The following is a 12,474-nucleotide window of genomic DNA, read 5'->3' as shown; positions in this document are numbered from 1 at the left end:
CACACTGAAGGGTCTTTCTAGATGGATGAACTAAATTGTCTTTTCAGCAGCATATGTTTGTGTTGGGTGTTAGAAGCAGAATAAAAAAAACTTTTAATTTAACCTACATGTATCCTGATACTAATGTTGAGTGCACAATGTAGATGATGCGGAATGTAGTAAATTTCCTAGCCCCAAAATCCTCACTGTAAGAAAATACATGTTTCATAGGAAATATATTTGTAGCCTAATTTGCAATTTTCCTAATTTTAATGAATGTGCTGAATGAAATTTTAAATACTGGGAACACCTTGGGAAGGAAAAGGTGTTGAATTAATCATGGCAATCAGTTCTTTTTTTGAAACATTATATTGCAGAAATGTACATTGATCTTTCTGTTTTACACAGGGAGTACAATCGCCTTCATTGGTGAGTCTACCAGCAATGTTTGAAAAAAAATACCACACTTTCAGTCGATCAACAACTCATTTGATATAGAATCTGCACTTTGGGAAATCCATGAGATTTTTTTGATCAGCTGCAATCATTGTGAATGTTGAAATGATATGATACCAAATGGAATTTTATTTTAAACATGCAAAAATTTAAAGGAAAGATAATGCAACTGTTTTTTTTTTTTTTTTGGGATTTTTTTTTCTTTAACCATGTTCCAACTTCATAATGCTATGTTACCTGGTTGAACACTGTAATTGAAAAATGTATTTTGATTGCTGTTTTCCTGCTTCAGTTTGTACATTTTTGTACAAGTTTATTTATTACACTACTTTTTGTCCTTTTTATTCAGGTGTTTGTGTCTAACTGACAGGATCAAGCTTTTTGGGGGCCATTTTAACCTAGCTTGTTGGACAAATCACAGAAGGGATGGGATGGAATGTTGGTTTTGCTTCCAGCCCCAATAATTCTCGGTTGACAATAGAGAATAATTGGGATGGGTGTAAGAGCAGAGGTGCACCTGCTCCTGTCAGTTTCCCAATGATAAGATTAGGTTAAAATTGCCCCATAAAACTGTGGCTGCTAGGTAATTTATTGAAACCCATAGTCTCCAAGACAGGAAAAAGACAGCAGCTTTATTTTTAATGCTGATAGGATTGTTAAATTTTTAATTTCTGATGTACAATTTGCATTTACCTATACCATATTTGATTCAATTTTTCTCAATTAAATGAAATATTTTAAAGGAAGGAGAATGAACAGGTGGTCTTCTGGCCAACATATTGGGTCACTGTCTTTTTAAATACTGCAGGAGACAATCGTTAAATTTCCCGAAGCTTTATATAAGGGTTGAATTAAGGTTCTGATTATGATTCTAATTATATAAAATGTATTAAAAGTAAGTTATTTAGTCAATAGCTATGTATAATTCTAAGAATATAACAGTTTTCTAGATACACCTCTTATTAAAAAAATAAGCACCATTTATAGAATCTCATTTTGCATGTGTTAAACCTTGACTTTTGTAGAATTAACAGTGCAATGGTGTTTTGTAGATTTAAATGTTTCTATACTTTGAATATTTTGCTAACTAGATATCCATGTGATGAGTCACTTTAGTTCAGGAATACAACCGTGTACAGACACTATCTTGTGAAGAAAAATATTATTGTCTTATTGTGTTTTACATTTCATATACTGGATTACTCTTATGCCTTCGCTAGTCTGCAAGTTAGTCATCTGAGCTGCTAAGTGAAGGATATATTACATTTTTGTGTACATAACTTTTTTTAAAGTGTAGTTCCATATAAACCTGATGCCTGGATGAAAATAAACTTTTTGAAAAAATTGTTTGTGCTTCATTGCATTATTACTAAAAGGCAGAAGTATTCTTGAATTTTTTTTAAATAATCAATTTTTGAAACTGCATTATGCAGAAATATAGATATCTGCTGAATCACCCTTTACTAAAGGCTGATATCGAATTGAAGGCATTACACATTTGTTTGGTGTTTTTCTTTTGAATTATAATTTGCAGCATTTTTTTCAGGATGATGGAGGGATGGCAAAAGAGTGAAGAAAATATCCTCAGCAACAGTTGGTTTATTTGCAACGCAAGTTACAATTGTTAACTTTTGGTTGCACGATTGTCTAAACCCCAAAAGGCAAGTGCATGTAATCCGTTTTAAGGATGTATATTGCAAGAATTTTGTTTAGTGTTTTATGCTGAGCAGTTTTGATATGGTTTACCGTAATAATAAAACTGATCTTTCAGAGGTTCTAATGTGCAACTTGTTTGTCACCTGGTTTTAGACCATAAGACATAGGAACAGAATTAAGCAACTCGGCCATTGAGTGCTCCGCCATTCAATCATGGTCGATATTTTTCTCATCCCCATTCACCTGCCTTCTTCCCATAATCCCTGATCCCCTTATTAATCAAGAACCTATCTATTTCTGTCTTAAAGACACTGTGATTTGGACTGCACGGCCTTCTGCGGCAAAGAGTTCCACAGATTCACCACCCTCTGGCTGAAGAAATTCCTTCTCATCTCTGTTTTAAAGGATCATCCCTTTAGTTTGAGATTGTGCCCTCTGGATCTAGTTTTTCCTCCTAGTAGGACCATCCTCTCCACGTCCACTCTATCCAGGCCTCGCAGTATCCTGTGAGTTTCAATAAGATCCCCCCCACCCAATATCTTTCTAAACTTAACAAATGCAGACCCAGAGTGCTCAAACGTTCCTCATACAACAAGCTCGTTCTTTCAGGGATCATTCTTGTGAACCTCCTCTCGGCCCTTTCCAAAGCCAGCACATCCTTCCTTGGATACGGGGCCCAAAACTGCTCACAATGCTCCAAATAAGTTCTGACCAGAGCCTTATACAGCCTCCGAAGCACATCCCTACTTGTGTTCTAGCCCTCTCGACATGAATACTAACATTACATTTGCCTTCCTAGCTGCCGACTGAACCTGCACGTTAACCTTAAGAGAATCTTGAACAAGGACTCCCAAGTTCCTTTGTGCTTCTGATTTCCTAAGCATTTCCCCATTTAGAAAATAGTCTGTCTCCAGTCCTCCTTCCACAGTACACTTTTCACATTGTATTCCATCTGCCACTTCATCGCCGACTCTCCTAGCCTGTCCAAGTCCTCAATACTACCTGTCTCTCTACATATCTTTGTATCACCTGCAAACATAGAAACAGTGCCTTCCGTTCCTTCTTCCAAATCGTTAATGTATATTGTGAAAAGTTGTGGTCCCAGCACCGACCCCTGAGGCACACCTCTAGTCACTGGCTGCCATCCCAAAAAAGACCCCTTTATCCCCACTCTGTCTTCTGCCAGTCAGCCAATCCTCTATCCATATCAGGATCTTGCCCTTAACACCATGGGCTATTGACTTATTTAATAGTCTCCTATGCGGCAACTTGTCAAAGGCCTTCTGGAAATCTAACTCCATCACGTCCACTGGTTCTCCTTTGGCTAACTTCCTTGTTACCTCGAGGGCTGCACGGTAGCACAGTGGTTAGCACTGTTGCTTCACAGCGCCAGAGTCCCAGGTTCGATTTCCGGCTTGGGTCACTGTCTGTGCGGAGTCTGAACGTTCGCCCCGTGTCTGCGTGGTTTCCTCCCATAAGTCCCGAAAGACGTGCTATTGGGTGAATTGGACATTTGGAATTCTCCCTGTGTACCTGAACAGGTGCTGACATGTGACGACTAGAGGCTTTTCACAGTAACTTCATTGCCATGTTAATGTAAGTCTACTTGTGACAATAAAGATTATTATCAAAGAACTCTCAAACAGATTTGTCAGACATGACCTCCCCTTGGCGAAGCTGTGCTGACTCAGTCCTATTTTATCAAGCACTTCCAAGTACTCTGCAATCTCATCTTTAATCTAAAATCTTACTAATGACTGAAGTCTGGCTATTTGGCCTATAATTTTCCGTCTTCTGCCCCTCCCTTCTTAAACAGCAGTGTTACATTAGCCACTTTCCAGTTCTCTGTGCCTCCAGTGATTCCTGAAAGATCACCACCAATGCCTCCACAAACTCCTCGGCTATCTCTTTTAGAACTCGGTAGTGTAGTCCATCCGGTCCAGGTGATTTATCCACCTTCAGACCTTTGTTTCCCCAGAACCTTCTCCTTGGTGATGGCCATTGCATTCACCTCTGCCCCATGATTCGTCTGGAGCTCAGGCATCACACTGGTGTCTTCCACCATGAAGACTGATGCAAAGTAACTATTCAGTTCCTCTGCCATTTCTTTGATTCCTATAATTACTTCTCCACCCACAATAGTCCATTGTCTATTTTTGCCTCTCTTACCTTTTTATATATTGAAAAAAAACTCTTCCTATCTTTTATATTACTAACTAGCTTACACTCATATTTCATCTCCCCCCTTTTCACTTTTATTTGTCCTCTACTTGCTTTTAAAGGTTTCTCCAACCTATGGCTTCCCACTAATTCTCGCCACTGTGTGCTTTTTCTTTTTCTTTTTTGCTGTCCTTGACTTCCCTTGTCAGCCATGGATGCCTCGTTCTCCCCCTTTGCATGTTTCCTCCTCCTTGGGATGAATTTCTGTTGTGCCTCCCAAATAACCCTAAAAAACTCCTGCCATTGCTGTTCCATGGTCTTCCCTGCTAGGTTCCCTTTCCAATCAACTTTGGCCAGCTCCTCCCTCATGTCTTTGTACTTTATTTAATTGTAATACCATTATATGAGTCCAGCTTCTCCCCCTCAAACTGCAGGGTAAATTCTATCATATTGTGGTCACTGCTTCCTAAGTGTTCCTTCACCTTAAGTTCCCGAATCAAGTCTGCCTCATTACACATCACCAAATCCAGAATTGCCTATTCCCTAGTAGGCTCTGTGATAAGCTGCTCCAAAAAAAAATCTCTTGAACATTCCACAAATTCCTTTTTCTTGTGATCCACTATCAACCTGATTTTCCCAGTCCATCTGCATATTGAAGTCCCCCATGGTTATTGTATCATGGTATCCTATCACAGCATTCACAGTGCAGAAGGGGGCCATTCTGGATAGAACACCCACTTAAGCCCACGTCTCCACCCTATCCCTGTAACCCATCAACCCCAACTAACCTTTTTGGACACAGGGCAATTTATCATGGCCAATCCACCTAACCAGCACATCATTGGACTGTGGAAGGAAGCCGGAGCACCCGGAGGAAACTCACGCAGGCACAGGGGGAACGTGCAAACTACACAGACAGTGACCCAAGCTGGGAATCGAACCTGTGACCCTGGAGCTGTGAAGCTGTGCTAACCATGTGCTACTGTGTTGCCCTGAATGTTGCCTTTCTTGTATGACTTTTCTATCTCCTGATTTATTTTCTGCCCACATCTAGACTATTGCCAAAGGTCCTTTGCAGAACTCTCATCAAGGTCTTTTTACCTTTGTGATTCCTCAACTCTGCCCACAGAGATTCTTGCCCTCTGATCCTATATCACTTCTTCCTATTGATTTAACTTAATAACAATGCAACCCCCATCCCTCTGCCCATCTGCCTGTCCTTTTGATAGGACACATATCCTTGGATATTTGGATCCCTGCCCTGATCTCCTTGCAGCCACGTCTCGGTGATGCCCACAACATCATACCTGCCAATTTCAATGCGCAACAAGCTCAGTTACCAATGCGGTGTTGCATTATTATGAAGGAATTAAGTTAAATCGATAGCAAGAAGCGATATAGGAACAGAAGGCAAGAATCTCTGGGTAGAGTTGAGGAATCGCAAAGGTGGAGAGTTCTGTACAGGCCCCCTAGCAATAGTCTTGTTCCATATACTGCCGCATTTAGGTACAACACCCTCAGTCCTGCATTGACCACCTCCCTTCTCATACTTGTCACCTTCTTTGCTCTGCCTGAGGTTAGATTCCTGCCACATTCTATACTTGCAGTTCTATTACTTGGTCTGGAAACTTTGCTAACCTATCCTGAGCCCTCTGCTCCTTTAACTAGTTGAAAGTCCTCATCATTAACTTCACTTCTCCCCTCCTTTAATTTTGATTTTCTAATTTTTCATAAAATTGAACCCCCCCCCCCCACCACCTATTTAGTTTAAAGTCCTATCTAGTTATAAGACTTGCCAGGACTCTGGTCCCAGCATGATTCAGCTGAAGACCGTCCCATCGGAACAGGTCCCCTCTTCCCCAGTACTGGTGCCAATGACCCATGAATTCAAACCCATTCCTCCCACACCAATCTTTGAGCCACGCATATACCTCCTTAATCTTATTGACCTTGTGCCAATTAGCTTGTGGCTTAGGTAGTACCTTATTACCTTTTTGGTTCTGCTTTTTAATTTAGCTCCTAACTTCATACTCCCTTAGCAGAAGCTTTGTTCCTGGTCTACCTATGTCAGTGGTACCTACGTGGACCATGACAACTGGATCTTTACCCTCCCACTCCATTTTGGTCTACTTGAAATCAACTTCATTTTGGTCTACTTGAAATCAACTTAACAAGAATGGATATTGCCTCGGTCCTTGGATGTGAAAATAATCAATCTACTGAGACAGGAGATTGCCACTGAATCTTTGAATGGACGTGACCTCTCCCTTAGTGCATAGGAAGAAGAGAAAGTACAATCAGCCATTGTGCTAGGGTCCCCTGGCTCAAACATTTTATGCCTTTAACTAAGGGGTCACAAAATAGACCAAGTGTGAACTCATTGTTCAGATTCTCCCAGGATGCTGATGACTATCACTTTTTAGGTCCAATCATTTGTGTATCCATTGTAAAATATTTTCACTAATTACTGCTTTCTCTTTTTAGCAGCAGCCTCCGAGAGAAACTATTAAGAGATCATTAGGAGCCGACATGAAACCATAAAACCCAGTTATGCTGTGTGCAATCTTGAAGGAAAATATTGAGGTTGTAGACAGCATACAGTGCAGTTTCACTAGGATGTTGCTTGATGTAAGGACATAGAAATAAAAGGAAAAACAATGCAGATTATGGAACTATATAATGCGGTGACTACATTATGAATGAATGGGACAGGGTGAATAGAGGCAGTGTTACCTTGTACTCTTGAGGGATCAAGAGCAGGGGATCTTTGATGCATGATGATACAAGATACAGAATGAGCAGCAAAAACATCTTTAGGAAGATGAAACTTGGGAATTGACTTCCAGGATTAGGGGTTGTGGTAGAAATGAATCGGTGGGTAGTCATGATTAGGAATTATTCGCTTTTGGGGGCTAAAAGTGACAGTTGGGTCAAATAGTCTGTTTTAGTGTTAACTTGTGTGCATTCCAATAAATTAGGAAGATCATGCATTTTCTACAATTTACCACTGAAAATAAACAATGATTTCTAAAAGCATTGAACACAAAAATGGGAGTGGTTTGTGTCACTGGATCCATTCCATATAAATTTATTATAATAGAAACTGGATCACCGTTGTTTTGCAAGTATGCAATTAATAAATAGTTGGTCTGTGTGCTTGAATATGCATTAAGTTGATCACCATAGTTATGTAATGTGAAGAAGAAAACATTAATTGAAAAAGACAGTCTTTCAATTTTATCTTCAATTTTTGAAGCATTTCAGTACAACTATTCAAGCTCCAATGGCAGGCTAATGCCACAACAATGAATACTGAAGCAAGGGAACTTCTAGCAAATAATCTATATTCCTAGGTGATGCCTCATTAATTTGAAGATGGGAGTTTGTTGTCTCGTCTGTCAGTCTGCAATTGTATCAGTGATTTTCCTACAGCCTTTGTGTCTCTGGATGGCTTCAAGTCACCAGGCAACAGAACGAGTTTCTGGTTTTTCAGCTTCTTCACTTCCCTTCTTTGTTTTCGAGCTGTTTTCAAGGCTTTAGACTTCAGAAAACTATCTTCTAATTGATAGATAAGGTCCTCAATTAGCCCAACCTGTAATCAATCATCTATTAATAGTTTTTAAGTAAAAGTTTTTTTTGGAATACCAATGAAAATTGCAGTATACAAAATTTTGATTTCAAATGGCTTTTGAAGATTTTTTCCAATTCAGATTGCATATCATTCTAGTATTTCATATTTTTACATTGAACATCTGGAATTACTTTGAGGACATATATGCCCTAGACTAGATTTATCGTAAAATATTGTAGAATGGGGACAAAACAGCTGTGCTATGGACATTGAGAAAATTCCTCCAAGCCAATTGAGACATACAAACTTTCCTGCTCAATATTTTTCTATTTCCATGGCAAGCACACATTGTTTTGTCTGAAATATTAATGTATAATTACCCCTAATTTTGTGACATTGTTTTGTGAATGCCTCATGTACCAGGCCATGGTGCATCATACTTTGTGGAAAGAAATGAAAATCTGTACCTTTTGAGCTACATTTCTGGGACGACATACATTTCTGGTGGGCGAGCAAGTACAAGAAATGACACTATTGTAATGTAGGGCACGTGGCTGTTGATTTGTGCACTGGAAGCTCCCACGAACAGAAATGTGTTAACCAAATAATCTGTGTTTGTACATTGATTAAAAGATAAAATGTTGATGAGGAAAGAGCGATAACTTTTACCAGGAGAAGTGTCATTGAGCTGTTAACGTCGGACAGAGAGCAGGCAGGTCCCTGTTTTAATGTTCTCAACACAAAATTACATCTTTGACAATGTAGCCCTGAAGTATCAGCCTGGAATTTTGTGCTCGTCTCTAGAATGTGACTTAAACCCATAGTGCTGCCAACTGTGGCACAGCTGACACAGAAAATAGAAATGTTATTTACTGAATTTTTCAATTTTGCGTAGCTAGTTGATGACTGGGTAGTAACCACAAAATGTTACCTTACCAGAAATATAAAACCAAAATTTGAGAATAAACTATCTCACCACATTATATTCATATATTTCTATGTAGATAATTTAATTATGCAAAAACTGGAAAAAAAACCACAACAGAAGGTATCACTTTCAAAGCAATTCAATCAAACCTAGATATAACTCAATGGGTTTAATCCCAATTGTGTAAAAACACTAAATTGAAACTTACCTTTTCGGATTTGTTCCAAACACATTCTCCATTACTCCGGTTTCCTTCAAGGGTATCAACAGCATCGGTCATTAATGAATGCAGCTATGGGGTAAATGTCATTGATAAGATTTAAGTATCTATAAGAAAGTAACGATTACGCCCAAAGTTTTACAAAAAGAATTGTATACTTTATCAGCCGTTACAGATAAAATTATAGTATTTTGTCATTTCATGGAGGTCATTCAGCCCATCGGGTCTGCCTTGACCCTTTGAAAGAACATCCTAACCAGGCTCTTTCCACCCCACCTCCCCTCAAAGTGGCAATTTAACACTTCCGGTTGCGGCAGGGATGAGCTAGCCGCACGTTTCGGCGGCTCCAGCTCCGACGGAACTTCGGGCTCTTTTAAGAGCCCCAACGGAGACTTTGACGGCCGAAAAACCCGGTGCGAGGCGCGAGGGAAGGAAGTCCCCCCCCGAAAGATGGAGGGAAAAACCGGCGGCGGCGGCTGCAGCCCGAAGAATCGGCAACCAGAAGGTCAGAGGGAGTGGAACAAAATGGCGGCGGAGAAACCACAGGTGACATGGGGGCCTGAGCAGGACGAGGTGGTGAGACGGTGCGTGGACCTGCTGAAGAAAGAGGTAATGACCCCGTTGTTACAGGCAATTGAGGGGCTTAAGGAGACTTTAAAGACCCAGGAGACGGAACTTTGCGTGGTGGAGCAGAAGGTGTCAGGTATTGAGGACGAGGTCCTGGGCCTGGCGGTCAAGACTCAGACGCACGAGGCACTTCATAAAAAGTGTGCTGACAGGATTGAGGCCCTTGAAAATGGAGCGCGAAGGAAGAACCTGAGGATACTAGGTCTCCCGGAGGGTGTGGAAGGAGTGGACTGTGGAGCGTACGCAAGTAAGATGCTGAGCTCACTGATGGGTGCTGAGGCCCCTGCGGGCCCCATGGAGGTGGAGTGGGCAAATCGGATCCCGGCGAGAAGACCAAAAGCGTGAGAACTACCGAGGGCGATAGTCGTGCGATTCTACCGCCTTAAGGACAGAGAAGAGGTCCTGAGATGGGCTAAAAAGGTGCGGAGTAGCAGATGGGAGAATGCGGTGGTAAGGATCTACCAGGATTGGAGTGCGGAGGTGGCGAGAAGGAGGGCGAGCTTCAACCGAGCCAAAGAGGTTTTGCACAAAAGGAAGGTGAAGTTTGGGATGCTGCAGCCGGCAAGACTATGGGTCACGCATCAGGAGAGACACTATTATTTCGAGACGGCGGAGGAAGCATGGTCCTTCATCAATGAAGAGAAACTGGACCGGAACTGAGGGACTGATGCTGCAGGGAACTGTTATTGTTATTATTGTTTTTGTTAATGGGATGGTGAAAGTTAATCGAGAAGTAAACAGGGAAGGGGGGGGACACTGGGGAAATGTGGGCGCCGGTGAGGGGGGAGAGGCGGGACACAGTCGGAGAATGGGGAAGGAGAGGGGGAGGGGAAAGGGAGCTGTGCCATAAGAGGCGGGTCAGGTAAAGGGATGTTCCCACGCCAGAAAGAATAAGGCGGGAAAACAGGCGCAAGGCGGATGGGAGTTCCCTCACACCAGGGGGGTCGAGGAGCGAGCAGGAGTAGCCGGGGTCAGTTGAAGTCAGCTGACTTACGGAAGTGATATGGGGGGAGCAATCAAGCTAGATAGGGATCTAGCGGGGGGGGGGGACAACTGGGTTGCTGCTGCGGAAATCCAAAAGGAAATGGCTAAAGAGAGGGTGGTCGGGGGCGGAATGCGACGCTGGGGGAGCGAGCGGGAGCGCGGAGGCGGGATATGGGACTGGCCTAGAGAAGGTAATGGCTAGTCGACACGGGAGGGGGGCATGTAGCCCCCCGGTGAGGCTGATCACGTGGAACGTGAGAGGCCTGAATGGACCGATTAAAAAGGGCCCGAGCGCTCGCGCATTTGAAAGGACTAAGGGCAGACGTGGTTATGCTCCAAGAGACACACCTAAAGGTGGCGGACCAAGTTAGGCTAAGGAAAGGATGGGTGGGACAGGTGTTCCACTCAGGACTGGACGCAAAGAACAGAGGGGTGGCCATTTTGGTGGGGAAACGGGTAGCATTTGAAGCAAAGAACATCGTAGCAGATAGTGGAGGTAGATATGTAATGGTGAGTGGTAGGCTGGAGGGAATGGAGGTCGTGTTGGTTAATGTGTATGCCCCAAATTGGGACGATGCGGGGTTCATGAGACGGATGCTGGGGCGTATTCCGGACCTGGAGCAGGAAATTTGTTTTTAGGAGGGGACTTCAATACGGTGCTGGACCCGGGGCTAGATAGATCCAGCTCAAGGACTGGAAGAAGGCCGGCAGCGGCCAAGGTACTTAAGGAGTTTATGGACCAAATGGGGGGAGTGGATCCATGGCGATTTCTTCGACCCAGGGCTAGGGAGTATTCCTTCTTCTCCCACGTCCATAAAGTGTACTCCCGGATAGATTTTTTTCGTTTTGGGAAGGTCGTTGATCTCTAAGGTGGAAGAAGCTGAATACTCAGCTATAGCGGTTTCGGATCATGCCCCACATTGGGTGGACCTGGAATTAGGAGAGGACAGGGAGCAGAGAACACTCTGGCGATTAGTTGTGGGACTGATCGCGGATGAGGGAGTGTGTGCAAGAGTGAGGGGGTGTATCGAGAGATACCTGGAGGTCAATGACGACAGCGAGGTCCTTGTGGGAGTGGTCTGGGAAGCACTAAAAGCGGTGGTCAGAGGAGAGCTGATTTCTATTGGGGCCCACAAAAGGAAAACAGAGGCCAAGGAAAGGGATAGATTACTGGGGGAGATTTTAAGGGTGGACTGGGAATTTGCAGAGACCCCGGAGGAGGAGCTGTACAGGGAGAGGAGACGACTCCAGACCGAGTTTGACCTTCTGACCACCAGAAAGGCGGAGGTACTGTGGAGGAAGGCACAGGGGAGGAGGTATGAATATGGGGTATAGATTAAACATGGGGAAGAGTGAATTATATGTGATACATCCAGGGGACCAGAGTAGAGAGATAGAAGGCTTACCGCTAAGGAAAGTGGAAAGAAACTTCCGATACTTGGGGATTCAGATCGCTAGGAGCTGGGGAACCTTGCACAGAATTAATCTGACACGGCTGGTAGAACAAATGGAGGAGGACTTTAAGAGGTGGGACATGCAGCCTTTATCGCTGGCAGGCAGGGTGCAAGCAATTAAGATGATGGTCCTCCCGAGGTTCTTATTTGTATTTCAATGTCTCCCTATTTTAATCACCAGGACCTTTTTTAATAAAATAGATAGGAGCATTACGAGCTTTGTGTGGGCAGGGAAAGTTCCGAGAGTAAGGAGGGGGTTCCTTCAGCGCAGTAGGGACAGAGGAGGACTGGCACTACCGAACTTGGGAGATTATTATTGGGCCGCCAATGTGGCAATGATACGTAGATGGATGATGGAGGGTGAGGGAGCGGCGTGGAAAAGGCTGGAGAGAAGGTCCTGTAAAGGGACGAGTCTAGAGGCGCTGGTGACGGCGCCGCT

General features: G+C 43.1%; 2 protein-coding genes across 3 annotated transcripts in view; one reads left to right on the top strand and one right to left on the bottom strand.

The window, feature by feature from the left end:
- Positions 1-2,211, top strand: part of ect2 (epithelial cell transforming 2) — an 87,131-nt gene extending 84,920 nt beyond the window's left edge. For both annotated transcript variants that reach the window (XM_072474392.1, XM_072474393.1), the window contains one exon: positions 388-2,211. In XM_072474392.1, coding sequence (XP_072330493.1) covers positions 388-431 — 44 coding nt within the window. In that variant the 3' untranslated portion in view covers positions 432-2,211. The remainder of the gene's footprint in view (positions 1-387) is intronic.
- Positions 2,212-7,489: 5,278 nt separating this feature from the next.
- LOC140389828 (spermatogenesis-associated protein 16-like) overlaps positions 7,490-12,474 on the bottom strand; it is a 370,821-nt gene continuing 365,836 nt past the window's right edge. The window contains exons 11-12 of the mRNA XM_072474394.1: positions 8,959-9,042; positions 7,490-7,843 (exon numbers count right to left, since the gene is read on the bottom strand). Of these exons, the coding sequence (XP_072330495.1) occupies positions 7,616-7,843; positions 8,959-9,042 (312 nt within the window). The 3' untranslated portion in view covers positions 7,490-7,615. The remainder of the gene's footprint in view (positions 7,844-8,958; positions 9,043-12,474) is intronic.

The sequence above is a fragment of the Scyliorhinus torazame genome, chromosome 14 (assembly GCF_047496885.1).
Source record: "Scyliorhinus torazame isolate Kashiwa2021f chromosome 14, sScyTor2.1, whole genome shotgun sequence".
Taxonomy (NCBI): domain Eukaryota; kingdom Metazoa; phylum Chordata; class Chondrichthyes; order Carcharhiniformes; family Scyliorhinidae; genus Scyliorhinus; species Scyliorhinus torazame.
This window is presented reverse-complemented; position numbering and strand designations above follow the sequence as displayed.